We start from the raw sequence: 25,553 nt of genomic DNA on the forward strand, positions 1-25,553 counted from the left end.
TCATAGTGCAAAGCAAGCGCCTTTTATTAAATTCACAGAGTGGGTGCTGCCAGGTGCTGCCAGCAGGACGGCCTTCCCAAAGGCCTGGCGCCACACCCCACCCAAAGGCGCCCAGGCCTTCCCAGGCCACAGGAACCATGGACTCATGGCAGCTCGGCCTGCCCCAAATGGTCTCACCGCTACCAGTGGAAAGCCAGGCAGCCACAGCTGGCAGTTCACTGGTGTGTGGGTGACAAGATTCACGGGCACAGATGCCCTGGCACAAGCCCCAAGCGTCGTGATCCTCTGGAGGGAGGGACACACAGGGCCAGCGGGGCCCTCACCACCAGGCTTGGGCTTTCCCAGCAACTAAAGCACGCAAGGCGCCCTGCATGGCAGGCTTTTCATGAGGAACACAGACCCGTGCTAATCTATTTGCAGATTCATGTTAAATAGAACGCCCTTCTGAAATGCATCCAAAATAGAGAAGCTCTCTCCCGAACTGCAAAAGCCATAAAAATGCAAAATACTTCTTTAGGAAAAGCGGAATGAAAATCATGCCTCAGTGTTCAAAGTAGCGTGAGGCCTACTCTGTGCACCAGGGCAGGTGGGGGCGGCACCTGCTGCCCCAAACAGCTCCCCCCAGCCTCAGTTCTTCTCGATCTGCTCCAGGTCCAGCTCCTCTCGGGCCCGGGGGAAGACACCCTCCTCCCCGGCGCTGTCCCCATCACTGGGGTCCCCGTTGTTCCTGCTGGAGCCATCACCGGCCACAGACTCCCTCGAGGCCCACCGGCCGGTGCTGGTCCTGCAGCCCCTCTGGCTGCAGCCAGACATGGCAATGGCTGGGAGGCCCCGCGAGTCACATGGAGCGGTCAGAACCGTCTTCACTGGGGAGTCATCCTCGTCGTCATCTTCGTAATTGAGGGAGCAAAGGCTTTTTGAATTTTTTAAAGTCTGCAATAGAAAAGATACAGGCTTAAAGCATTCCCAGCAGGTCACCTGGGAGGCAGCATCCCACCAACCCGTCGAGGGCTCCATGTGCTAGGGGTCTGGCCACCCCCAAGACCACACAAAGCAGTCGTCCTCTCTAGACTGGCCACAGCCCTTGGGGCCCCTTCTTCAGATCCTGCCCACGCCCACCCCGGCCCAACCAGCTGGCCCCTCAGCTTTCCTCGGCCCCCTCCCAGCTGGTACCAGAGACACACAGCCTGGCCCTGCCCAGCCCCGACAGACCAGGCTGGTGGGCACCTAACACCTGAGCAAGCCCCCCAGACACCCGGGGCTCACAGGTCACAGCCTTGTCCCAGCCACAGTGGGCTGGCCGAGGAGGGTACCTAGTGCCTCCACTTCCGACAACAGCCCACCCAGGGGGCTCTCAGAAGACACCTCACAGCCGCCTCTGAGGCCCTGCAGTGGCTCCATCTCTCCCTGACCTGTGCCCATCAGGCCCCTGGAGCCCCACCTCGTCCACATCCTCAGGGGCCCGCCAGGCGTACCTCCCACCTTCTCCATCCTCGCACCTACTCCCCTGATAGTTACGCAAATAGAAATGCATGCAAATCTTTCTCATCTCAAAATACATGCGACAGGTGCACACACAGGAGCTCCCTGGGCAAAGCCCACCCTCATCCCAGGTAGGAAGCTTCCAGCCCCCCATGCCATGCCCAGGCCTGCCCACAGCAGGGCCCTGAGTGTCAGGCCCTGGCACTCCCTCTGCTCTCTGGAGGTGCTGCCACCACCCCCTTCTCACTCTGCCCCTGGCCAAATCTCAGCAGCCCCCTTCCCAAGGCCTATTAGGGATAGGGGCTCCCCCAGGATGCACCCACCAACTGGAGTGCTCTGAGCTGCTGGCAGAGTCTCCACCCACCCAGGCGTCTCCAGGGTCCTGAGACCCAGCAGGTGGGTCCAGTTGGGGCATGAGTCCAAGGCCATGGCCAGGGCAGCAGCCCCTCAGCACGCCTGGGCCCTACCCCTGCCACCTCCTAGTCCTTGCCTCAAGGCCCCCACCTGTGGTGCCTAGCACCATCCATGCCACACGTGCACCTCCACTGTGAGCAGCCTTCCTACTGAGCCCCACTCCTGGGACGCCTCCAGGCCCCCTCAGGGTCAAGGCTACCCTCCTGGACCATACCCACGCTGGCCTCAGACACCTCACCTCGTGGCTCAGGCTTGTGAGGGCACGTGGGTGCCACTGGCCACGCCTGCAGGGCACAGGGCACCATGATGCCAACGACAAGGCACAGGCCACACTGACACAACCCCGGCCACTTAAAATTATAACCTAGAGAACAAGCTCGCCAACTCCACAGGACCCAAGAAACTCCCCAGACCACCTTCATCCAGAGCAAGAAAACGCTCCACAGACAGGAACCGAAAACACTTCCCTGCTGGGCGCCGTGGCTCACGCCTGTAATCCCAACACTTTAGGAGGCCAAGGCAGGCAGATCATCTGAGGCTGGGAGTTCAAAACCAGCCTGACCAACATGGAGAGACCCCGTCTCTACTAAAAATATAAAAAATTAGCTGGGCATGGTGGAGCATACCTGTAATCCCAGCTACTCGGGAGGCTGAGGCAGGAGAATAGCTTGAACCCGGGAGGCAGAGGTTGTGGTGAGCCGAAATCATGCCATTGCACTCCAGCCTGGGCAACAAGAGTGAAACTCTGTCTCAAAAAAAATAAAACACTTCCCAGCAACTGTTTTTTATAAAGGCACATGGGCCTTGGGGACAGAGCTCCTTTTTTCTAAGGACATTATTGGGCTCTAAAAGACAAAATGACATATTTTCTGTCTCTGTGGTTCTCCTATAAAAAGTGAATCACTGAGAAGTAAAATTCTAAAGAATAACTTTTTTTTCTTTTTGAGACAGGGTCGCACTGCACCCAGCTGGAGTGCGGTGGTGCCATCACAGCTCACTGCTGTCTCCAGCTCCCAGCTCAAGCGATTCTCCTACCTCAGCCTCCCGAGGGGCTGAGACCACAGGCACACAGCATCGTGCCCGTCTAACCTTCATATTTTTTGCAGCAATGGGGTCTTGCTTTGTTGCCCAGGCTGGTCTCCAACTCCTGGGCTCAAACAATCCTCCCACCTCAGTCTCCCAGAGTGCTGATATTATAACCATGAGCCACCATGCCCCACTTCACTCAAATCTTTAAAGATATAATTGGCCACATGTTTTGGTCACAAAATAAGGATGCATAATTTCTTTTTCATTCAAATCAAAGTGAATTTTCCCATCAGCATCACTTGTATGTGCAAGCCCCAGGCCCACCCTGAGGATGTGGCTGGCCTCCAGGCTCCTGCTGGATCATATGGAGGCCGGGTCTCAGCCATGATTTTGCAGCCTGGCTGCTGCCGGGCTGCCCACACAGGATGGCCTGTTGTCCACGGCACCGCCAGGCCAAACCACGAATGCACTGGAGGTGGCGGGGAAGTTACACACCTTCAGGGGCCAGTTTCCTTCCACTTCGAACCACAGCACTGTTTTGATTCAGAGTTGACCCTCAGGACTGACGGCTCTGACCCAACAGATGGCGCAAGGGCCACGACGAGGCCTCGGGCGCGTGACTCGCCCTCACGGGCACAACTGTGAGGCTAGAGCCTGAAATGAGTGGGCTCTGAAAGCCTCTGATGACACGGTCAGTGGAGAGAAACCACTGCTGCCCACAGACACGGCAGCTGCAGAGCCAAACACCCAACACCACCAGCAAAGGCCGCACAGGGCCGAAGGGGCCGCGCGCTGTAGAGACGGTGGAAACCGAGGCTCCTGGGCTGGTGCTGGCCTGGACTGTGCCGCCCGTCCGCCTCCACCCCGCCCCTGGGCACCAGGCCCCGGGCTCAGTCCCAGCTTCTGCTATCATCACTGCAGTTGGAAGGTCACCTCCACCTGAGCATTGAAACACAAAACTCTTGTTCAAAACACAAAGATCACACCTTCAAATTCTAAACCAGGCTCCAGAGTACAGAGGCCTTTCAAACTGTGTGCGAGACCCTTCCATCAGTCTAGGGGTGCACCGGCCCTGGCTGACAGCCGGAGAGTCTCTGGCACCTGACGTGGATTAACTCAGCCACTGGAAGCCAGTAAAACCCTGAAAGGTCAGGGAAGCCTCCTACAAGCCAACCTGCAGTCGCTCAGCAAACGCCCAGGGCCCCATCTCAGCCACATCCGTACCTACTCCTTGCCAAGGCCTCTGGTTTTTGTCAAACTCAAACACTGGTTTTCTCTCTTGTGAAAGCTCAAGCTCCATCCACCGTGTGGGAGGGGCTCATATGGTCCCCTCACAGCCAAGGCGGCCCTGGCCACTGGGTCACTCTGCAGCAGGGCCAGGCAGCAGCCAGGGGTGGGGAGGGCTCCCCAAGGGCCTGGTGGTGCCTGGAGTACAGCATAGCACGTGTGCAAACAGGCAGCCGGGCAGAGCAAAGAATCTCCCTCCTGCCAAAGGAGGAAGAGGCCAGCCCGGCCGAGCCACAGAGCCCACAGGGCATGGGCGGGGACAGAGATGGCCACAGTAAGCTCCATGCACAGATCAGGCAAGGCCAGTGTGAGAAGCACTGACACCTAGACCCCTTGCTGCCTCTGGTGAGCGCCCTCCCATCCCTGCAAGTTTCTTCTGAGGAAAGCACGGACAGAACATTCTAGACTGGGGAGCTGGCCGACAGCACATGCAAAATCCAGCTGAGGGGAGGCTTGCTCAGACAACCTGCTCGGACTGTGAATGAAGGGTATGTATATGAGTGAGAAATGAGCCTTAATATTTCAGGAAGCCGGCCGGGCGCGGTGCCTCACGACTGTAATCCCAGCACTTTGGGAGGCAGAGGCTGGCAGATCACCTGAGATCAGGAGTTCAACAGCCTGACCAACATGGAGAAACCCTATCTCTACAAAAAATATAAAACTAGCGGGGCAGGCCAGGCGCGGTAGCTCAAGCCTGTAATCCCAGCACTTTGGGAGGCCGAGGCGGGTGGATCACGAGGTCAAGAGATCGAGACCATCCTGGTCAACATGGTGAAACCCCGTCTCTACTAAAAATACAAAAAAAAAAAACTAGTGGGGCATGGTGGCGCATACCTATAATCCCACCTACTTGGGAGGCTGAGGCAGAAGAATCGTTGAACCCAGGAGGCGGAGGTTGCGGTGAGCCGATCTCGCACCATTGCACTCCAGCCTGGGCAACAAGAGCGAAACTCCGTCTCAAAAAAAAAGCCAGCAAGCCAGAGACCAAAGATCCTCCCTGTCTCCCAGCCCTCCACACAGAGGCAGGAGGGGGACTCTCTACCCCAACCGTGCAGCTGCTGATGGCACTGGCTCCTCACCCCAAGGGGCATGGGGCGGCTGGTGCCCCTCCGGACGTGTGGAGTGAGCACCCAGCAGCATGCCCCCTGCCCAGCACTCGCCTCCGCCACCTCACTCACCACCTCTGACCACCCTGAGCGTGGCTCCTGGAGAGAAGGTCTGACAGCACAAGCAAGAAAAATCAGCAGCTAAAAATTCCATATTTCCGGTCTGCGTTGTCTCAGACACTCCGTGTTCCTGATGGTCCCTGCTACGGTTTGGTCCCCTTCAAATCTCTACCGTGGCGTTGGGAGGCAGGGCCTTCCGGGAAGCGATCGGGTCCTGTGGGCCTGCACGGGACATTAGAGCCTTATAAAGGGCTACAGGGAACCAGCTCAGTCCTCTGTGTCCTCCGTGTCCTCCGCCAGGTGAGGACACAGCAACAGGGGCCGACTTGGAGGCAGAGACCAGGCTCTCACCAGATACCAGACTTACTGGGGCCTGGGTCTTGGGCTCCCAGCCTCCAGAACTCTGAGAAATATATTTCTATTATTTAGAAATGGCCTAGTCTGGGGTATTCTGTTACAGCAGCACAAACAAAGTCAGTCAGTCCTTTCCTTGGTACCAGGAGCTGCTCTAAGCTTTTGGCTTTTCAGTTTTCACACAGGGAGCACGAAGAAAATGGCTCAGCAGGTGCAGGAGGGACGCCCATGGAGGCACCATCTGCTCAATAAACCCAAGACCTCCAAACACACAGCGGCCTGACAGTGTCAACACAGCCACATGCACCTCCAGCTTGGCCTTAGGTTTCTGACCCCCGAGGTAACTGCTGACCCTGAAGCTGACTGCCATTCTGAAGAACTCCTCAGGTTCCAGATGACCCTGCTGCAGGGCCACACAGGGGGCTGTTTCCGTCTCTGCAGCAGCCTCAGTCTCTCCAGAGACGGCTGAGCGTCTTCTCTACGCGGCAAAAGCTTTTCAAAACCCTAAAAGCACATGCTTTTACAGAAACCAGCAGCTGCTCCCACACTCTGCTGGAACCATAACTGATGTGCATATTTGCAATGGTCATATTTTAATTTCAACTTTGAAATGCAGCTTTGCCAATAAAAGCAGAAAATGCAGCTTCACCAATAAAAGCCAGGTGCAGTGGCTCACGCCTGAAATCCCAGAACTTTGGGAGGCCAAAATGGGTGGATCACCTGAGGTTAGAAGTTCGAGACCAGCCTGGCCTACAAGGTAAAACCCCGTCTCTACTAAAAATACAAAAAATTAGCCAGGCACGGTGGCGGACGCCTGTAATCCCAACTACTCCAGAGGCTGAGGCAGGAAAATCACTTGAACCTGGGAGGCAGAGGTTGCAGTGAGCCAAGATTGCACTACTGCACTCCAGCCTGGGCAATGACAGTGAGACTCTGCCTCAGAAAAAAAAAAAAAAAAGCAGAAAATCCTCAATGTTTTCCTGTGAAAACATGCAACAGCTGCAAGAGCAAGGCAGGGAAGGTGGTACCCCACACCCTGCTCAGTCAGATAGCAGCCCCCCGACAACTGCAGAGGCCGTGTGAGCCTAGACTCAGACCAGAGGAAGGGGGTGGCAGGAGAGGGACAATCACCGAACTGTCCCAGTGTAAGCCCCAACGCAGGAGCCCTGAAGGGCGAGCCCAGCCACAGACCGCACAACACATGCCAGGGACGCCGACTGGAGCTGGGCCGCACGCGAGTCCTGCCAGGTGAGAGCACTGCACAGAAGAGGTGTGAGTGTGAGTGTGCACAGAAGCGCGGCGGTGAGTGTGCAGTGGGTACATGTGTCCACCCAGAGCAAGGACTGATTGTCCGCAACACACAATTAGCAAAGTTGTTGAGGACAATCAGAGCATTTATTTTTGGCCCTAAGGTGGAGAGGAGCTTGACACAAACGGGAACTGGCAAACACGCTGTAATCCCCCAGCACTTTGGGAGGTGAGGCAGGACATTGGCTTGAGCCCAGGAGTTTGAAACCAACCTCGGCCAGTGAGGCTCTGTCTCTAAAAAAAAATTAAGAAAATCAGCTGGGCACAGGGGTGTGCACCTGTGGTTCCAGCTACTCAGGAGGCTGAGGTGGGAGGATCGCTTAGGCCCAGGAGATGGAGGCTGCAGTGAGCTGATTATGCCACTACAGTCCAGTCTGGGCAACAAAGAGAAAGAGACCCTGTCTCAAAAAAACAAAATGAAAACAGGAACTGACAGGTAACCTAGGCTAGGAGCCACCTATTCGCCAAAGGTGCCGCAGGTTCATGTGGGTGTGGGCACAGGCTAGGGGCAGGTGGCTGTGGGCGCAGGCTGAGGGTGGATGGGAGCGGGCAAGGGCCAGGGGCGGGTGGGGGTGGATGCAGGCAGGGGACAGATGGGGGGGTGGTACAGGCAGGGGGCCGGTGAGGGTGAGTACAGGCAGGGGATGGGTTGGGGGTAAGTGCGGGCAGGGGGCGGGTGGGGATGGGCTCAAGCAGGAGGCAGTGGGGGGGTGGGCTCAAGCCGGGGACAGGTAGGGGTGGGTGAAGACTGATTGGCTGACAGGGAGAGGGGTGCATAGGTGGCAGATGAGGAGCATGGAAAAAGGTGGGGGCCCGTTTTCAAGTGGGATAAGCGAAGAGCTGAAAAGAGGGACAAACAGGCAGCCCTGGGCCCTTGGGATTCCTGGAGTGGTCCTCCGCAGCCGAAGCCCGCAGGGCTCTGCGTTTGCAGACGTGGCCCCTGAAGACACTGCCTGTCTCTTCATGGGCTTTGCTGACATTTGACGAGGCCCCCTGCCCCATAAGCCTGCTTTTTACCAGAAAGTGATGAGTACTGTCACACTGACAACACAACATTCATGGGCAAGCAGAAGGAAGCGGCTAAATTTAACGCAGGGCACACTGCAGGGCGAGCAGGTATCACCCAGCACTCCATGAAGCAAATAAACGAAAAGCTCTGATTTCACGTGGAGCTGAGTCCCGGGAGCGGAGTGGGGTATGCAGCACCCACACTGCTCTAGCTCATTAAGAAAGTCACTAAAGAAAACGGGACAAGCTGGGCGAGGTGGCTCACACCTGTAATCCCAGCACTTTGGGAAGCAGAGGCGGGTGGATCACCCGAGGCCAAGAGTTGGAGACCAGGCTGGCCAATACGGTGAAACCCCATCTCTACTAAAAATACAAAAATTAGCCAGTCGTGGTGGTGGGTGCCTATAATCCCAGCCACTTGGGAGGCTGAGGCAGGAGAATCTCTGGAACCTGGGAGGCAGAGGTTGCTGTGAGCCGAGATCACACCACTGCACTCCAGCCTGGGTGACAAGAGCAAAACTCCATGAAAGAGAGCAAGAGAGAGAGAGAGAGAGAGAACAAGAGCGCAAGCAAAAAGAAAACAGCTGTGTGCACATCACCAACAACGAGCAGAAAACGGGAGTTTCCGCCCTCACAGGGCAGCGCACTGACTCCCAATCACGAGACATCAGGGCCTTCCTTAAAATACCAAACTCTAGTGATTTTGCACACACACACAAAGTCACTGTAACGAATGTGTACCCATGCTTACCGTGTAACGCCACACCTCCTCCTGGCCCTCTGTACCCGCCTCTCCGCTCTGTAAGCACGCCACCTGTCTGTGGCCAACCAAACTCTAGCACAAGGGCCGGGGGGACACGAGAGCCAACATTAACAACACCACCATTCCACAAGCACTGTTCCTGACCGCACTCCTTACGGAGAAGAGAGGTTTTGAAATCACTCCCTTCAAAAAGTGAAGCCCAATCCTCCTCCCACTGAGTAGGGGCTGGGCAGAGTCAAGGACCAGACAAAACCTCGGCTGGTAAGGATCAGGTCACACAGGGCTCTGTGGGGCCCACTTGAGCCCACTGGGGTCACGCACTATGGGAAATCCAGCTGCCACATTGTGAACACACTCAGGCTGCCCCTCAGAGAGGCCCACGTGGCAAAGAACTAACGCCTCCTGCCAAAAGCCACGTGGGTGAACTTGCCCAACCTGGGCAAAAAGAGCGAAACTCTGTCTCCAAAAAAAAAAAGATTTTCAGAAGGTCCTGCAGCCCTGGTCAAGCCTCCAGGTAACCAGTTTGGCTGACTGCAGTCCCAGGGAGGCCTTAGCAGAGCCTCCCCACTGGCCTCCCAGATCCCTGAGGCGACACGGGCCCAGCGTTTGACCATGAGGCGACACAGGCCCGGCGTTTGACCGTGAGGCGGCACGGGCATGGTTTGGGTTTTGGCTTCTTGTTTTGTTTTTCTTTTTGTTTTGAGACACAGTCTTGCTGTCACCCAGGCTGGAATGCAGTGACGTGATCTCAGCTCACTGCAACCTCCAACTTCGAGGTTCAAGCGATTCTCCTGCCAAGTCCCACGTGGCTGGGCACACAGGCACACACCACCACGTCCAGCTAGTTTTTGTATTTTTGTAGAGACAGGGTTTCACCATGTTGGCCAGGCTGGTCTCCAACTTCTGACCTCAAGTGACCTGCCCGCCTCGGCCTCCCAAAGTGCTGGGATTACAGGTGTGAGCCACTGCGCCCATCCAGTCTGGTTTTGTTTTTAACACAGACGTGGAGTTTTAAGCCTGCGTGGTCTCAGGTTTGCTTGTCCGAGGAGAAGACTAGGACAGCGCTCATTGCAGAGAGTTCACTCTGCCAGTGGTATCAAGACTGAGGGTGGGCCGGGCCCGGGGGCTCACGCCTGTAACCCCGCACCTCAGGAGGCCAAAGCAGGTGGACCGCCTGAGGCCAGGAGTTCAAGAGCAGACTGGACAACATGATGAAACCCCATCTCTAATAAAAATATAAAAATTAGCTGGGATAGTGGCGAGCACCTGCAATCTCAACTACTCGAGAGGCTGAGGGAGGAGAATCGCTTGAACCCGGGAGGCAGAAGTTGTAGTGAGCCGAGACTGTACAGTTGAATTCCATCCTGGGCAAAAAGAACGAAATTCCATCTCAAAAAAAAGATTGAGGGTGACAAATTAGAGGCAACAAAGCCACTAGGATGATGTCTCAGTAGCCAAGGAGGGTGTGAAGGCCTGGGGCAGAAGAACCGGGGTCAAGAGGAAGGAGGACTCAATCAGAGAAACACCGAGGGGACGGGACAGCAGCCTGGGCGGTCAGTGCTCGTGTGGACAGGGACAGGCCAGCTCAGCAAGGGGCCCAAAGCCGGGGCTACGGGGATCTGACGGATGGATGCCCCACGCAGCCCCAGTCCTGGGGTCAAGGCTCCAGTTCCCGCACAGCGGGGGTTTCTCCTCCCAGAGAGAAACCAGCACTCACCTATGTACCAGACACACACACTACAGAGATCACACATCACACACGTCACATATACGCCACACACACACACCACACAACCATACAGACTACACCACACACAGATCACACATCACACACACCACCCACTCCACACACACACCACATACCATACATCACACATACCACACACTACCACACAGACCACATACCACACACCACACATAGATGTCACACACACACACCACACATCACATCTACCACATACACACCACATATCACATACCACACACACACATCACAGATGCCCCACACCACACGCACACGATACCCCACATACATACCACACACACATACCACACACATACACATCATACACACCACAGCACATACCACACCCAGAGCACATACCACATGTGCCCACACACATACACACACACCACACACCACACGGCATTGGATGGCAGCCCTGACCTCCTCTCATCTGTCTCCCCCACACACCACATACCCCGGATGCCCACAAGCCCTGGTCCTGGGTCTGGAGAGTCCTTGCCTCTACCCACACCTCATACTCTGCCGGGGGTACCCCATCTCCAGATTGAGCCCCATGCAGCTTCTCCCAAGGGTCCTCGATCACCACTCACCCACCCCCTTGGTCAGTCTGCCCCCACAGGGCAACTGAGAAACCTGGGGTTGTCTCGAGGGCGTGCTGATGTTGCCCGGTCATCAATACGCCCCTGGCACCATCCCTTCCCCACCCAGCAACATGCAGAGCCTGCAGCTCCCTCCTCTGCTCCTGTCCCTCCTGATCCCAACAGGTCCTGACACCCTTGCCGTGCACACCCAAAGCCCTGGCAAGCAGGAACAGCCTGGTGTGTCCAAAGCTCACCACCAGCTTTCCAGCATGTGCTGGCTTCCCCAGGTCAGCCCATCTCATAGCAAAAGATGAAAGGCTTCTTCTCTAAACCCTGCTCTCTGCAGAAAAGTTTCATAGAAGGGAAGTCTGGGTTTTCAACTCACCTCAAGCCCCCAGGAAGAATCATCTGGAGAATCCACTGATCAGAAAAGGCCATGCTCATGGCGCCCTTGGCGTGACCAAGCACCAGTGTCCTGGAGGACCCTGGGAATCCCCCCGGCATGCCAGCCACACTGTTCTCTCTAAGCTGTAGCCAGGTTGAGGAGGACCTGGGTCATCTGTGTCCCTTCTCCAGTCCCCACAGGATGCCCAGGCCCAGCCCACCAGAGTAAAACTGCACAGCACACATCTGAGGGACAGATGTCCCACTCATGCCCTGTGCACAGCTCCACCACATCCATGGCCCTCAGAGGGAGGGCACGGGCAGGCCTGTGGCCCGGAGGATGGGCCTGGGGGCAAGAGGTCGGGGGCTGCCAAGGCCACAGGTTACTGAAGAGAGAGACTGACACTGATCCCGTCCCACCTCAGCCACAGCCCCATTCAGGCCTGGTTTGCACTCAAGAGTTGGCATCAGAAAGTCCTGTTAATTCCTGCCCAAAGCTCCCTGAGCGCTGCCAGGGTCCCAGAGGTCTCTGAGCACACGGAGGTGAACACACCCACTTAGTAACACAGAGCAAGACCTCGGGACACCTCCTCAGTCCTATCTCCTTCCTGAACTCTGTGCCAAGCACAGCCTGTGATGGGGGTGGGTGTGGGCAGGTGGGCGGTACTGAGAATCTTCAGGTGGGTGCAGGCTCTCTCACATCCTGACAGTTTCCGCAGGAGGTGCCTGTGGAGTTCCAAGGTGCACAGGCGCTGCTGGGCTCTGAGCTGCAGCATGGGCACCCACTGCCTCTCACAAGAGAGGACCCCAGGCTCTGCCTCGAATGGGGCTCCCAGGATAGCCTCTCACTTCCTGAGATATCACCCCAGAAAAAGCTGGGGGGCTCCCCAGCAGCTGAGGTAGGTGGCTCAGCTAGGCCAGAAACGCACACATCTGCTCCTGCTGCTTCCCCCAGGCCACACCCCACGAGCCTAACGGGCCACCCTGGGCCTGTGTGGGGCTCTGCCTCTGAGGGACAGGTGGGACGACCTGGGTGCTCTGATCACTCCAACCCACTCTGAACGGCTCTCCTCACTCCTTTCTTCCCAGTCCAGAGGAGGCCAGCCAGATGGTAGCAGCCGCGTCCCAGGGAATCGGCCAGCCTTACCCCAGCACTGTCGCATTCAGACCTGCCCTCCCTGAGCCCTCAGAAACAAGAAAGTCTCACCTGTGTCATTTTCAGGAAGTCCAAGGATGGGCGCGTCCACCTAGCGTCCTCCTCGCGCCTCCGTTTGCGCCGGCTCCTCTTCCCACTGAGCACACATGGCTGTGAGCGGCAGCGGAGCAGCCCGCGGGGCCGGCCCAGCTCAGGGGTGGACGTGGGGCTGCTGCTGGCCGAGGGCAGGGGGGTGCCCGCGCCTGCGAGTTGCTCCTGTGAGAGGGACAGGCGGCGTCTCACAGAGAGCAAGCAGGGCTCTGTGGAACACCAAGGCGCACCTGAGCCTACACTGCCCTCGCTGCTGTCCACGAAGCCGCTGCTGGCAGAGGACGGCCGGGGCGTGGCAGATAAGGTGGGGCTGGCCAACCACAGGGTACTCCTCAGCAGAACGGCGCCCGGGCTTCCCTGCAGCGTGGCGCTCCCACCACTGTTGCACCGCCTCTTGGAGACTGGAGTCCAGACCTTGGAGCCACCGGGGCGCCAGGGGGACCGGCAGCGCACCAGCTCCTCGGGTTCTGACAGGGACCGGCAATGACGCTTGGTGGGCGGCGCCGTGGACGGCCCTGTGCCTTCACTGGGGTCTACAGTGCTGGCTGCACCCAGGACCGCACCTAGGCCTGGGGACTCTGGCCGCCACTGGAGACCCATGGTGTGCGCAGCAGACAGGCCCGGCAGGAAGGAGAAATCAGGGCCCACGGCTGCCTGGCTCCCGACAGGCCGTCCTCCACCTAAGACCTTCCAGGGACTCTGGTCTACAGAAAAGACACAAAGAGGCAGGGGAAGAGACAGGTGAGCCACAGGGCAGGCCCAGCCTCTTCCCACTGCATGGGGCAACAGCCATCCTGGCAAACTGCCCAGCAGAGCCGTCAAGGGCACAGCCATTGCCATCACCCCAGGCATGCTTCTCAGAGATGTCCATGGCGCAAAGTGGGCATCAGCCCCATCTGCCCTCACCAGGTTGGCTGCGGGACTTGGCTCACTTTTTAAGGGGATGCCGTGTCTGAAAGAGGTGTCAGCCTCCCGGCCAGTGCCTCCCTAAAAACAATCACGAGGCTCTGCTCTCCCAACCGCTTTGCTAAAACTTTCTTCCTACATTTTCAAAACACTTCCCTCCCTCTGCGGCCACACATCTCACGGGTGTGGGCTTCCCCGGCCAGGACCCCCCAGAGCCTCTTCTTAAAGCAGCTCAGGTCCCATGGGCAACAGAGGGTCCCACCTGTGGCCAGGGTCTCCAGGGAATCTGAGCCCCAGAAACTCCTCGCAAACCTCAGAGCCACCAGGCCCAGGACTCAAGCCCCTCCTTAGCCTCACATCCCCCACAGCTGTCCCGGGGCCGCCCGCCTGATGTGCTCCCCAGCCCCACTGCCACCGCCTGCTCATCCCATCACTGCTGGTTGGGAGAAGCCTTGAGAGCAAGGCCAGGTGCATGGGCCTGGCATGGAGTCGGGCTGGGCAGGGGCTTGTGGACCCCCAGTACACCCCCACTGGTTTGTGCAGTTGCCATCCAGCTAAGGAACCTGGAGTGGAGGCTGCAAGACCTGCCTTTGGGGAAAGGCCCTGGGGTGACCCTGGGGTGGCAAGGGGAGCTATGGGAGTTGTGGGGAGGAGGCAGAGAGGTGGAGGCGGGGAGAGCGCCCAGGTGAGGTGTGTGGGAAGCCCTGCGGGGCTCTGAGCCAGGATGAAGGTGGCTGGTCTGGCCTTGTGTGCAGGATGAACCCCAGGAGGCTGAGGTAAGGACATCACAGCACAGGCCGGGCAGGGGGTGGGGCTCAGGCCAGTTGGGGCCTCACACCTCCTACTCCCATCTATTCATCAAAGAGTCTGGTAAAACACCTTCACTTTGGTAATACGGCACTCAGCAAGGTGAGCCTCCTAACGGATCCCCGCAAAGGCCCGCTCTAGGTGACAGAGGGCGCTGGGCACTGTCACAACCTGGATGAACAGGGCCAACAGAGGGTGAGGCCCCAGGACCTTTGCTGGAGAAGGAGCTAGGACCCCACAGTTACCCAGATAGTGAACACCAGCCCCCACACTCCGGGTACCTGCTCTCCATCAATGAAAGCCCCACCTGCAGGTGAGCCAGGCACAGCCACGTCCCCCATGGCATGGACAGCAGGTGTGCCGCCCAGTGTGCCACAGCACCCCCCAGCTAACACTGATGCCGTGCCAGCCACACCGTCTTATTCTTTTAGTGGCCACAGGGTAGGCCTTGCACCTTCCAGCAAGGGCGTAGCAGACCCCTGGGCCCCACCAGCTGAGGAGGGAGAGGCCTGGCTGGGCTCGCACCCTACACAGGCTGTCCTGCTCACAGACTACTCCTGACCACTGGCCTAGCCGTGGGAGGACGGCAGCAGGCACCATCCATGCCCCAGTGTAGGGCACGTGAATGCTTTCCTTGGCTTCTGAAGATCAGGCTCATGTTCTGCGTCCAGGACCCTCCCAGCCCAGGAGCCTGGCTCAACCCTGCTCAGGCCTCCGGCCACAGCTCCTAAAGCACTCACCATGGAGCTCCAAAGGAAAGAGACGACCACTCTTGTTCAGGGTTTCAGCAGAATACTGAAAGTGACGGAGAAGAGACGTTTCAATACTGTTACTGACGTGAGAATTCAGCAATAACATCCCTGCGTTCTCATCACTGCAGCACGTTCTATTTTCCCCACGTTTTCTTTCTAGTTATTAAAATAAAATGCGCTGGTCATGGTGGCTCATGCCTGTAATTCCAGCACTTTGGGAGGCTGAGGTGGGTGGATCACCTGAAGTCAGGCGTTCAAGACCAGCCTGACCAACATGGAGAAACCCTGTCTCTACTAAAAATACAAAATTAGCTGGGCATGGTGTCATGTGCCTGTAATCCCAGCTACTTGGGAGGCTGAGGCAGGAGAACTGCTTGAACCTGGGAGGTGGAAGTTGCAGTGAGCCAGTATCAGGCCATTGAACTCCAGCCTGGGCAATAAGAGTGAAACTCCATCTCAAAAAATAAAATAAAAAGCACAGTTTTATTAAGACCTAACAAAATTCAACTGTGTAAATGGATATTTTTTAACTTTTTTTCTTTATAAAAGAGCTCTAACACTAAACGGACGTTTTTATTCCAAGCCACAGGCATGCGTCCTGTTGCTGCTCCTGAAGCTCAGGCACTCCTGCCGTTGGGTGGTCCTGGTGGCAGCCGTCTTTGCAAACCTCACCAACTTACTTTTCAGCAAGCGCTTCAGCCAAGACCCAAGCAACCCTTCCCACTTGCAACAGCTTAGACACAGGACAGGAGCCCCTCAGCCAGGCTCTGGAGTGTGGCACTGGTCTGGGGGATGTCCAGAGGGCAGGATCTCCTCCCTCAAAGCAGGAAAGCCACTGGGCATGGTGGGAGCTTGAGGGTCTGCAGGGAGGCAATAAGGGAAACACCACAGGGCTCCCTTCCCTGCCCCATGCAGTGCCAGGGAGCTGCTTGGCAAGTCATGGCTTGGAGGCCACTCTGTGTCTGCTTTCACACACTCTCCCATGCAGGCAGGGCGCAGGGCCCTGCAAAGGATGGGGCACAGGAGGGGGTCCTGATGGGCCCCCAGCAAGCTCCCTAACCTCCCAGAGCCTCCTGGTCTGTGAGAATATGGAAGGCCACCTGTGCAGAGGACATGGCTGTCCTGCAGGGTCTGGGCACAGCAGCCCCTCTGCTTCTCTGCCATACCTCAGAACCTCTCAGTTACCACCTAAGTCCCCAGCATTGCCCCCTGTGATAACATTTCCAAACATGATAAAATTAAAAGGAAATCCTTCATTGCTTCCCATAAAGGGAATGAAAGTTGGGTCTGTAACCCCAAAAAAAGACACCCATCTACAGACAGGCTGCCTACACATAGGGTCCCACCTCAGCCAGCACAGTGGTGTGGAGCTGTGAACGCCTGGCCACACCACGGGAACCAGATGACCTCCAGGTTCTCCCACCCTGGGGAAATGAGGAGAGGTGGCTCTGCTAGAGATTCACGCCACAGACCCTTGTTGCTGTAGATCCTCCCAGGCCTGGGCCTCCCCTAGCAAGCACCATGACCTCACTCTCTTCCTGCTCCGCACAGCAGACCTCCCCCAGGGCCATATGAACAGCACCTAGCCCCACACTGCCGCGGAGAGACGTCCAGCAAAGAAAGAACGTTCCCAGACAGGGACAAACGCCCAGCAAGGAAAGGACTTTCCAGCCAGGGACAAACATCCAGCAAGGAAAGGACCTTCTCTTCAGGCAAGATGGCCCCCACAGGCAGCTCGAAGGAGCCACAGGCCTGCACGGTGGCTCAGAACCTCTCAGTTACCCCAATGTGACCACCTCTGTGCAAAGACACACCAGGGGCAGCAGCTACTCCCAGTGGTGCTGGCCATGGGGGACACGGGTATAGCAGGCAAACAGAGCCGGGGTCCCCGGGAGCCAGGACAGGCCGGACAGCCAGGTCCCACAGGCTCAGGCGGGGGCTTACCAAAAACACTTATTCCTCACAGTCCTGGAGGCAGGAAGTCCAAGTCAAGGGACTGGCAGATTCAGTGTCTGGTAAAGCCATCTCCTGGTTCACAGATGGCCCTTCCCCTTGTATCTATGCATGGTCGAAGGGGCTGGCTTCCTCTCTGGGGCCTCTTTCTTAAGGGCACTTAATTCCATTAACAAGGGCACTGCCGCCACAACCACTAACAGAGCCAGCCGAGTCAGCAGGAGCAGAAGCAGGCTGTGACGGGACCCTCATGACCACTCACCCTGCAGGAGTCCCAGGCTCCTGTCCTAAGGCCAAGGCTGACCAAGGAGCTGCCCATGCTGCCTTCGGTCAGTGGACAAATGCTCCATAAAGGGATGAAGAATGGGAGGCAGGGAGGAGGCAAAGGCTGAAGAGCTACCTACTACGGACTGCTCACAAGCCAAGAGCAGTACACCCAAGTGACAAATCTGCACCTGTACCTCCATATCTAAAATAAAAGCTAAAAAAAAGAGAGGTGAAGAGCGGTCACCCAAAGCGCAGAGGACGTGGAGGTCTGTGGGTCACCCCACACCAGGACATCTGTGCAGACACCTCCCAGGCCCAGCAGGCATGCTGCGCAGCCACCTTCCTGGAAAGCCGCCCCAGCCCTGGCTGGTGTCCCCTTCCCAAAAATGTCCTCAGAGGCACGCAGCCATCTGATAGACATGTGCTACTTTGGTCTTGGTTACAGACTCCTTAAAAATGTTTTCTCTGTTTTTTTTTTTTGAGACTGAGTTTCCCTCTTGTTGCCAAGGATGGAACGTAATGACACAATTTCGGCTCACTGCAACCTCTGCCTCTCGGGTTCAAGTGATTCTCCTGCCTCAGCCTCCCAAGTAGCTGGGATTACAGGCATGTACCACCATGCCCAGCTAATTTTATATTTTTAGTAGAGACAGGGTTTCTCCATGTTGGCCAGGCTGGTCTCGAACTCCTGACCTCAGGTGATCCGCCCACCTTGGCCTCCCAAAGTGCTGGGATTACAGGCATGAGCCGCCGCACCTGGCCCTAAAAATGTTTTCTCAATTAGCCAGGTGTAGTGGTGGGTGCCTATAGTCCCAGTTACTGGGGAGGTTGAGGCAAGAGAATCACTTGAACCCAGGAGGCAGAGGGTGCAGTGAGCTGAGATTGTGCCACTGCACTCCAGCCTCGGTGACAGAGTGGACTCTGTCTCTAAATAAATAAATAAATAAATAAATAGTTTTCTCCATTTAATCATAAAAGAAAAAATGGGGCCGAGTGCAGTGCCTCACACCTGTAATCCCAACACTTTGGGAGGCCAAGGCGGGCGGATCACTGAAAGCCAGGAGCTCACGACCAGCCTGGCCAATATGGAGAAATCCCACCTCTACTAAAAATACAAAATTTACGCAGGGCGCAGTGGCTCACACCTGTAATCCCAGCACTTTGGGAGGCCAAAGCAGGCAGATCATCGAATTCAAGACCAGCCTGACCAACATCGTGAAACCCTATCTCTACTAAAAATACAAAAATAAGTGCCTGTAATCCCAGCTACTCAGGAGGCTGAGGCAGGAGAATCACTTGAACCCGGGAGGCGGAGGTTGCAGTAAGCCGAGATCACACAATTGCACTCCATCCTGGGTGACAGAGCAAGACTCCATCTCCAAAACTAAATAAATAAATGCAAAAATTTAGCCAGGTGTGGTGGGTACCTATAATCCCAGCTACTCAGGAGGCCGAGGCACGAGAATCACTTGAACCCACGAGGCGGAGGTTACAGTGAGCTGAGATGGTGCAACTACAGTCCAACGTGGACAACAGAGCAGGACTCTGTTTCCAGAAAAAAAAAGAAAAAGAAAAAAGAAAAGATGGGAACCAGCCACGATATCTGGAAAGAACACAGCTTTGCAGCCAGCAAGTCTCTGAGACACCAGGCAAGCACTACCTTCCCCGCCTCAGCCACCTCCCACACGTGGCCTGACAGCTGGAAAGGTACTGACTGCAGGACACAGCCAGCACTGCGAAGGTCACCTCGGTCACAGTGGCCCTGAGCACCAGGCCCCACAAGCAGTGCCTGCAAAAGTTCGGGCCACATGCCACCTCCCACAGCCCAACACCCACACTCGCCCGCTCTCAGGAGCAGCGGCTTCAGCTTGGACCCTCAGACTCTCACTGGAACCCCCTGAGGTGAAGACAGGTCACACGAACCCAGTCCAGAGGCCTGAGACTTCACAGCTTTCCCATTGCCCTCTCATTTCCAGAACTTGCAAGAGGTTACAAATGCAGCATGCCCATGCCTCCAGAGCCACACCGAAGCCAGGCCCAGGACAGGCAGGCACTCCAAGAACCCCTGCTGGCTCTGAGGCCCTGGCAAGACCCTCCAGGCTAGACATCAGCCATCTCCTTCTGCATCCGCCATCTAACCAGGGCAGGGGGCGCTGCAGGTGCCACATCCGAAGTCCATTCACCACGGCTGCAGGAAAATCAACCCACCTGTAGGAAGTCCAAACCCAAAGAAGCTAACCTGGTGATGAAATCCAAAACAGAGGCTCCCTTGGCAGGGGGGCTAGGAGGGAAGGGACAGGGAGTCCGTTGGGGATGCGTGCTGCTGCTTGACTGGATGGTAACAGGCACACCTGCACTTGGGGCTCTGGGGCCCACATGTGCACCAGACACCCCCATCCGTGGCCAGCAGAGCCCCCAAGCCCCTGAGAACTTAGCCCTGGCCTCCACCTCCCAGTGTGGCCATTCCCCTGTGACAGCATGGGGGAGCAGCACCCAGCCTCAAGCCACCCACAGCTGCTTACCGGGCCAGCCTCGGCCTTGCAGGTGAGGTCATCCAGGCTCTGGCTCTGCAGCTTCTCCGTGATGAGTGTGACCATGGTCGGAGCCCTGTGTCCTCCGTTCACACCAACAGGCACTGAAGTCCTGGAACATCAGACTTGAGAAGGCCCCGGCATTGCTAGATCTGAACCAAATCTCAAGGTCATGTCTCCACTTTACTGATGAACGGTCCACACCCACAGGCTCTTCAGGATTTGTGTCTGTTTCTCAAAAGAGAGAAATCACGCAAAACCATTTCCTTGATGTCGCTGTTACGTGCCGAGTCCCGGTGTATAACGTGTTTCTGAAATCCCGCCTCACACCCTCCCTCCCATTTTCAAAACTACCATGCGAATTCTGTTCTGGAAAATCTAATCACAGTGGTCTTCTGGTTAAAGGCAAAGGCATGTTAGACCCACCCTCCGGAAGCCTCCACTGAAAGAAGGCCACCCCAGGCCCCTGCTCCAAAAGAGAAAACAGGACGGGAGACAATGGCAAGGACATCTGGAAGCTGGAAAGCTGCTGGAAAGCCAGTATCAAGCCAGGAATGCAGAAACCCTGACTATCCATCCCCTTCTGCTCCAAGTGGCCAAACACCACCCTCACCCCCACACCAGCCAGCTGGGCAAGCGCTCTGCAATGAAGCTGGGGCACAGGGAGCCTGCCAGGGTCTGCACCCAGCCTACTGACAGCAAGGGGCCGGCTGAGGAAGAGCAAGGACTCAGGGGGTGTTTCAGGCCCTGAGCGCTCCAGCCCCAGGCATGGGCAGCCCCAACTATACTGCAGGCAGAGGCTGCAGGGCAGCCCTGGGGCTGCTCCCAACAGACACTAACTGGCCAAGGCACCCAGCAAGGTGGCCCTGTGCCTAGCGTGTCCCCACCTGCCCCAGCTTCGACCCTTCTCAGGGTCCCACTGTTGGGTGTGACAGCTGCCAAGGCCACCTAGTTCAGACCCAACAGAGGCCAAAACAGATGAGCGGGGGCAAACAAGCAAAACCAGCAAGATGGACGAGAGCACCAGTGGGAAGGGGAGACCTTCTCCGGCAGCGGCCTCTGCACTCAGAGTGACAGTGCACCTCCGTGAAGACCAGGACACCCTTAAAAAGGAACTCCAGAGAAAAAGAAAAGTGCCTGGTAGTGAAGACACCAGTGACGGCACCTGCACACAACCTCCAGGGTGTTCTTCCTCAGCTGCTGCCTGGCTCTGGCTTCCAGCCCGTCTCCTGGGGCCCACGGGCTGCCCTCGGCAAGGACGCCAAAGCCTAGGCTGTACCTCCACCAACAAAGGCAACCCTGCTGGCCAGGCTGGTCTCAAACTCCTGACCCTGTGATCCGCCCTCCTCAGCCTCCCAAATTGCTGGGATTATAGGCCAGAGCCACCGCGCCTGGCTAAAAAACATTTTCAACGTTCCCAGTGCACTGGTGAAAAATATCTGTTTGCTTCGTTCCTCAAACCCAGGTGAGGTGCTCGTGGCAGCACCACTCACGAGCATCTGCCCCAAAAGCCTGCCATGTGGGAGCCACGTGAGCCATCCCATCAGAAGGACTGCCCAGCCATGAAAGCCACACTAGGAAGGCAGGCAGCATCCAAGTTCATGGCACCGTCCAGTAAAGTAAGAGGCCAGAGGAGACTCACAGGCACATTTCTGCCAGTGCTGAAAAGGTTTCAACACGGTTAATACCCGCATTCCATGCTTAAAATGTACATATACACCTGCTCTCAACAGGAACCAACAGGCATTTCCCCAGAACCCAAAAGCCAGCATCTTCCTGAACAAGGGGCAGGGAAAAGGCGCCACCACCAACACAACAGCTACGTGCACAGCGGGCCACCTGGCCTGGCTCGAGGCCTTCCCGTCAGCAGGTACAGCCCTGAGGCTGCCAGGCCCAGAGAACTGGGCGATCAAACACAGGCACAGGTCCTGACAGGCGCCACCACCCATGGGGCTGCTCCCAGCCAGGGGACACACCACATCAGCTAAAGGCTGTGCCTGTGTGGCTCACTGGATCTGAAATTGCACGCTCAGCGCTGACCACTCCCACCACCCTTGGCAGCCACCATCACCTCCAGCCCACAGCCAAGAACCCTGGACTCCAAGAGGGGTGCCGTGCGCCAGGCCAGGGCCAGCCAGGCCCACTGTGATGCCTCAGAAGGTCTCTCCGCAGCAGGGGCTCCATTCAAACTGTCTCAAACTAAGGAGCACAGATCAGAGCCAGCCACACTGCATACCCAATACTGGCCGGAGGTCAGCTGGGGAAAAGCCACAGCAACTGGGGTGCCAGCTCACGGCCAGGGCCCAGACTCACCTCCGTCCCAGCTTCAGAGCCCTCACAGGATGGGGCTCTATGGCTGACAAGCTGGCCTCCCTCCCTAATCCCACCACCCACTCCTGCAAGGAAAGGGGCCAGCTTCCTTCAACCATGCACCACGAGGGGCTTGCTCACCTGCCCTCTGAAACCTCCTGGTCACACAAAGCACACATATAACCCTAGAAAGGCGACAGCAGCCACAATACAACTTGAAAAAATAAGAACTCAGATTTTATTTTAAAAATAGGCCTCACTGGCCGGGCGCGGTGGCTCAAGCCTGTAATCCCAGCACTTTGGGAGGCCGAGGCGGATGGATCACGAGGTCAAGAGATCGAGACCATCCTGGTCAACATGGTGAAACCCCGTCTCTACTAAAAATACAAAAAAAATAGCTGGGCATAGTGGTGCATGCCTGTAATCCCAGCTACTCAGGAGGCTGAGGCAGGAGAATTGCCTGAACCCAGGAGGCAGAGGTTGCGGTGAGCCAAGATCGCGCCATTGCACTCCAGCCTGGGTAACATGAAACTCCGCCTAAAAAAAAAAAAAAAAAAATAGGCCTCACTGGGAGCAGTGGTTCACGTCTGTAATCCCAGCACTTTGGGAGGCTCAGGCGGGCAGATCACAAGGTCAAGAGATCGAGACCATCCTGGCCAACATGGTGAAACCCCATCTCTACTAAAAAATACAAAAATTAGCTGGGTGTGGTGGTGCGTGCCTGTAGTCCCAGCTACTCGGGAGGCTGAGGAAGGAGAATTGCTTGAACCTGGGAGGCGGAGGCTGCAGTGAGCCGAGATCGCACCACTGCACTCCAGCCTGGCAACAGAGCAAGACTCTGTCAAAAACAAACAGGCCTCACACTCATAGTCTATGTAGAAATGGTAAAAGGGACTGATTTCAGGGCTGGGGAAAAGAAAAGAGTTGGAACCCGTCAAAGTACAGGAAGTGAGGATGGCTCCCCAGCAGCCTACAGGTAACACAGAGCAAAGTGAGTGGCTGCAAACGCAGGAACCCAGGAACCCACGGACCCAGGAACCCACGGACCCAGGAACCCACAGACCCATGGATCCAGGAACCCAGGAAATCCCACAGATCCAGGAGCCCACAAACCCAGGAACTCATGAAGCCATGGACCCACTGACCCAGGAACCCAGGAACTCACATCCTTAGGAACCCATGGACCCAGGAACCCAAGGACCCAAGAACTCACAGACCCAGGGACCCAGGAACACACGAACCCAGGGACCCAAGAACCCACAGACCCAGGGACCCAGCAACCCAGGAACCCATGGCCCCACGGACCCACGGACCCACGGACCCAGGAACCCACGAACCCAGGTGAGGTGGGCGTGGCAGGAAAGCACCTCCTCACAGGGCAGTGGGGAGCCACTAGTGGGTACACAGGGAATGAGGAAAGTGCTTTAAAACCACCACCTGACCAACACCCCAACACAACAGTCTCAGGCCAGATGCATCCATGCTGCTGGATGTGTGAAGAACGCATGGCGAGAAATTGCACTCACAGCCTCAAAGTAACCCAGCGATCAAGGTGAACACCCCCGAGAGCCTCCTGTGGGAGGCCCAGGACACAGACACAGAAACCTGGATTTTCTTTTTTTTTTTTTTTTTTTTTTTTTTTAATTGAGACGGAGTTTTGCTCTTGTTACCCAGGCTGGAGTGCAGTGGCGCGATCTCCGCTCACCGAAACCTCCGCTTCCCAGGTTCAAGCAATTCTCCTGCCACAGCCCCCTGAGCAGCTGCGACTACAGGCGTGCGCCACCGTACCCAGCTATGAAACCTGGATTTTCTTTCTTTTCGAGACAGAATCTCACCCTGTTACCCAGGCTGGAGTGCAGTGGTGTGATCTCAGCTCACTGCAACCTCCACCTCCTGGATTCAAGCAATTCTCCTTCCTCAGCCTCCCAAGTAGCTGGGATTACAGACATGTGCCACCACACTCGGCTTTTTTATTTGTACTAAAAACAGGGTTTCACCATGCTGGCCAGGCTGGTCTCAAACTCCTGACCCTGTGATCCACCCTCCTCAGCCTCCCAAAGTGCTGGGATTATAGGCCCGAGCCACCGCGCCTGGCTAAAAAAACATTTTCAGTGTTCCCAGTGCACTGGTGAAAAATACCTGTTCGCTTCGTTCTTTTATCTACCCACTAAAATGTGTCCTCTCTGAGATTAGAGCCTCTTCCTACTTCTGCTTCTTGTGCACATCACTGCATGTGAGCAAGTACCTCCATAACTAGAAAGGCCTCCATGCATCCGCTAAAAACAAAGAAAAAACTACTTTGGCATTCTCACTTACATACTTCAAGTAGCAAGAGACACGTTCTGTGGACCCCAAGTCCAACCTAAGTCAAAGAAATGCAAGGATCCATCCACAGGGACTGAACCATTACCACGGTCTCGGCCAGGGCGACCCTCAAAGTGGCAACACAGAACACAGCAGAAGGACAAAGCTGCAGAACCGAGCTCCAAGGCCAAGGGACAGCACGGGGCCTCATCTATCAAGCCACACAAGGCTTGGTGCCCAGCGTACAAAGAGGACTCAAGGAGGGGGGACAATGGCGCGGGCCAGGGAGACTAGAACTGTCTGGAAGAACTACCACCTAGTTTCCCTGCGCTAACCCAATTTAATTAAAAGCCACTGTTTCCAAACAATGTCGATTTCCGCTCTGGGGTAACATTCAAGAGCTTCGAATGAACCAAAACCGTTTCCCAGCCTCCTGCCTTCAGGCTGCAAGGCTGCACCTCCCTTCTCGCACCCACTCTGATGACGGACGCGCTCGGGCGACAGTAGGGTCTTTAAAGCAGCATCAGTAAGTTCAGGTTAAATTTCTGAAATCGTGTGAAACGGAAGCACATTCTTTTCATTTTTGTTTCTGAGACCAATCAAGTGTAGCAGCGACGGGGGAAAGATGGAACAGGGAGCTCGACCTGCAACGGAGGTCAGCAGCCACGGAGGCAGCCCGCTCCCTGGCACCGGCCGCAAACGCATCCCGGGTGAAAAGTTCTCAGTGCTGGGAGGTCCTCACGGACGCGCCAAGGGTGAGTGCGCTTTGAGTTTAAAACGAAGTGCTTTAAAGTTATGGAAGCCCGGCTTCAAACAAGAGGCACCGAGGATGCCGTGCAAAACTCACGAGGCCACTCACGGGCTGCGCGGGAACCGGGGCTCCGCGACCGCGCTCCGACCGAGGAAAAGGCCCCTCCAGAGCGGGCGGCAGCGGGGCGCGGGGTGCGGGGCGGG

General features: G+C 56.5%; 1 protein-coding gene and 1 long non-coding RNA gene across 4 annotated transcripts in view; one reads left to right on the forward strand and one right to left on the reverse strand.

Annotated features, from left to right (window-relative positions):
• Nucleotides 1–25,553, reverse strand: part of FAM53A (family with sequence similarity 53 member A) — a 26,455-nt gene continuing 902 nt past the window's right edge. The window contains exons 1-5 of one of the 3 annotated variants that reach the window (XM_032253919.1): nt 25,170–25,547; nt 19,977–20,213; nt 15,223–15,277; nt 12,731–13,473; nt 1–933 (exon numbers count right to left, since the gene is read on the reverse strand). In XM_032253919.1, the coding sequence (XP_032109810.1) occupies nt 628–933; nt 12,731–13,473; nt 15,223–15,277; nt 19,977–20,051 (1,179 nt within the window). In that variant the 5' untranslated portion in view covers nt 20,052–20,213; nt 25,170–25,547 and the 3' untranslated portion in view covers nt 1–627. Of the gene's footprint in view, nt 934–12,730; nt 13,474–15,222; nt 15,278–19,976; nt 20,220–20,411; nt 22,598–25,169; nt 25,548–25,553 lie in introns of those variants that run through there. The other 2 variants (XM_032253922.1, XM_032253921.1) reach the window with 2 other exon arrangements.
• Nucleotides 23,819–25,553, forward strand: part of LOC116533979 — a 16,124-nt gene continuing 14,389 nt past the window's right edge. The window contains exons 1-2 of the long non-coding RNA XR_004261540.1: nt 23,819–23,830; nt 25,127–25,129. This is a non-coding gene — a long non-coding RNA (uncharacterized LOC116533979). The remainder of the gene's footprint in view (nt 23,831–25,126; nt 25,130–25,553) is intronic.

The sequence above is a fragment of the Sapajus apella genome, unplaced genomic scaffold, assembly GCF_009761245.1.
Source record: "Sapajus apella isolate SASKATOON/1434 unplaced genomic scaffold, GSC_monkey_1.0 scaffold85, whole genome shotgun sequence".
Taxonomy (NCBI): domain Eukaryota; kingdom Metazoa; phylum Chordata; class Mammalia; order Primates; family Cebidae; genus Sapajus; species Sapajus apella.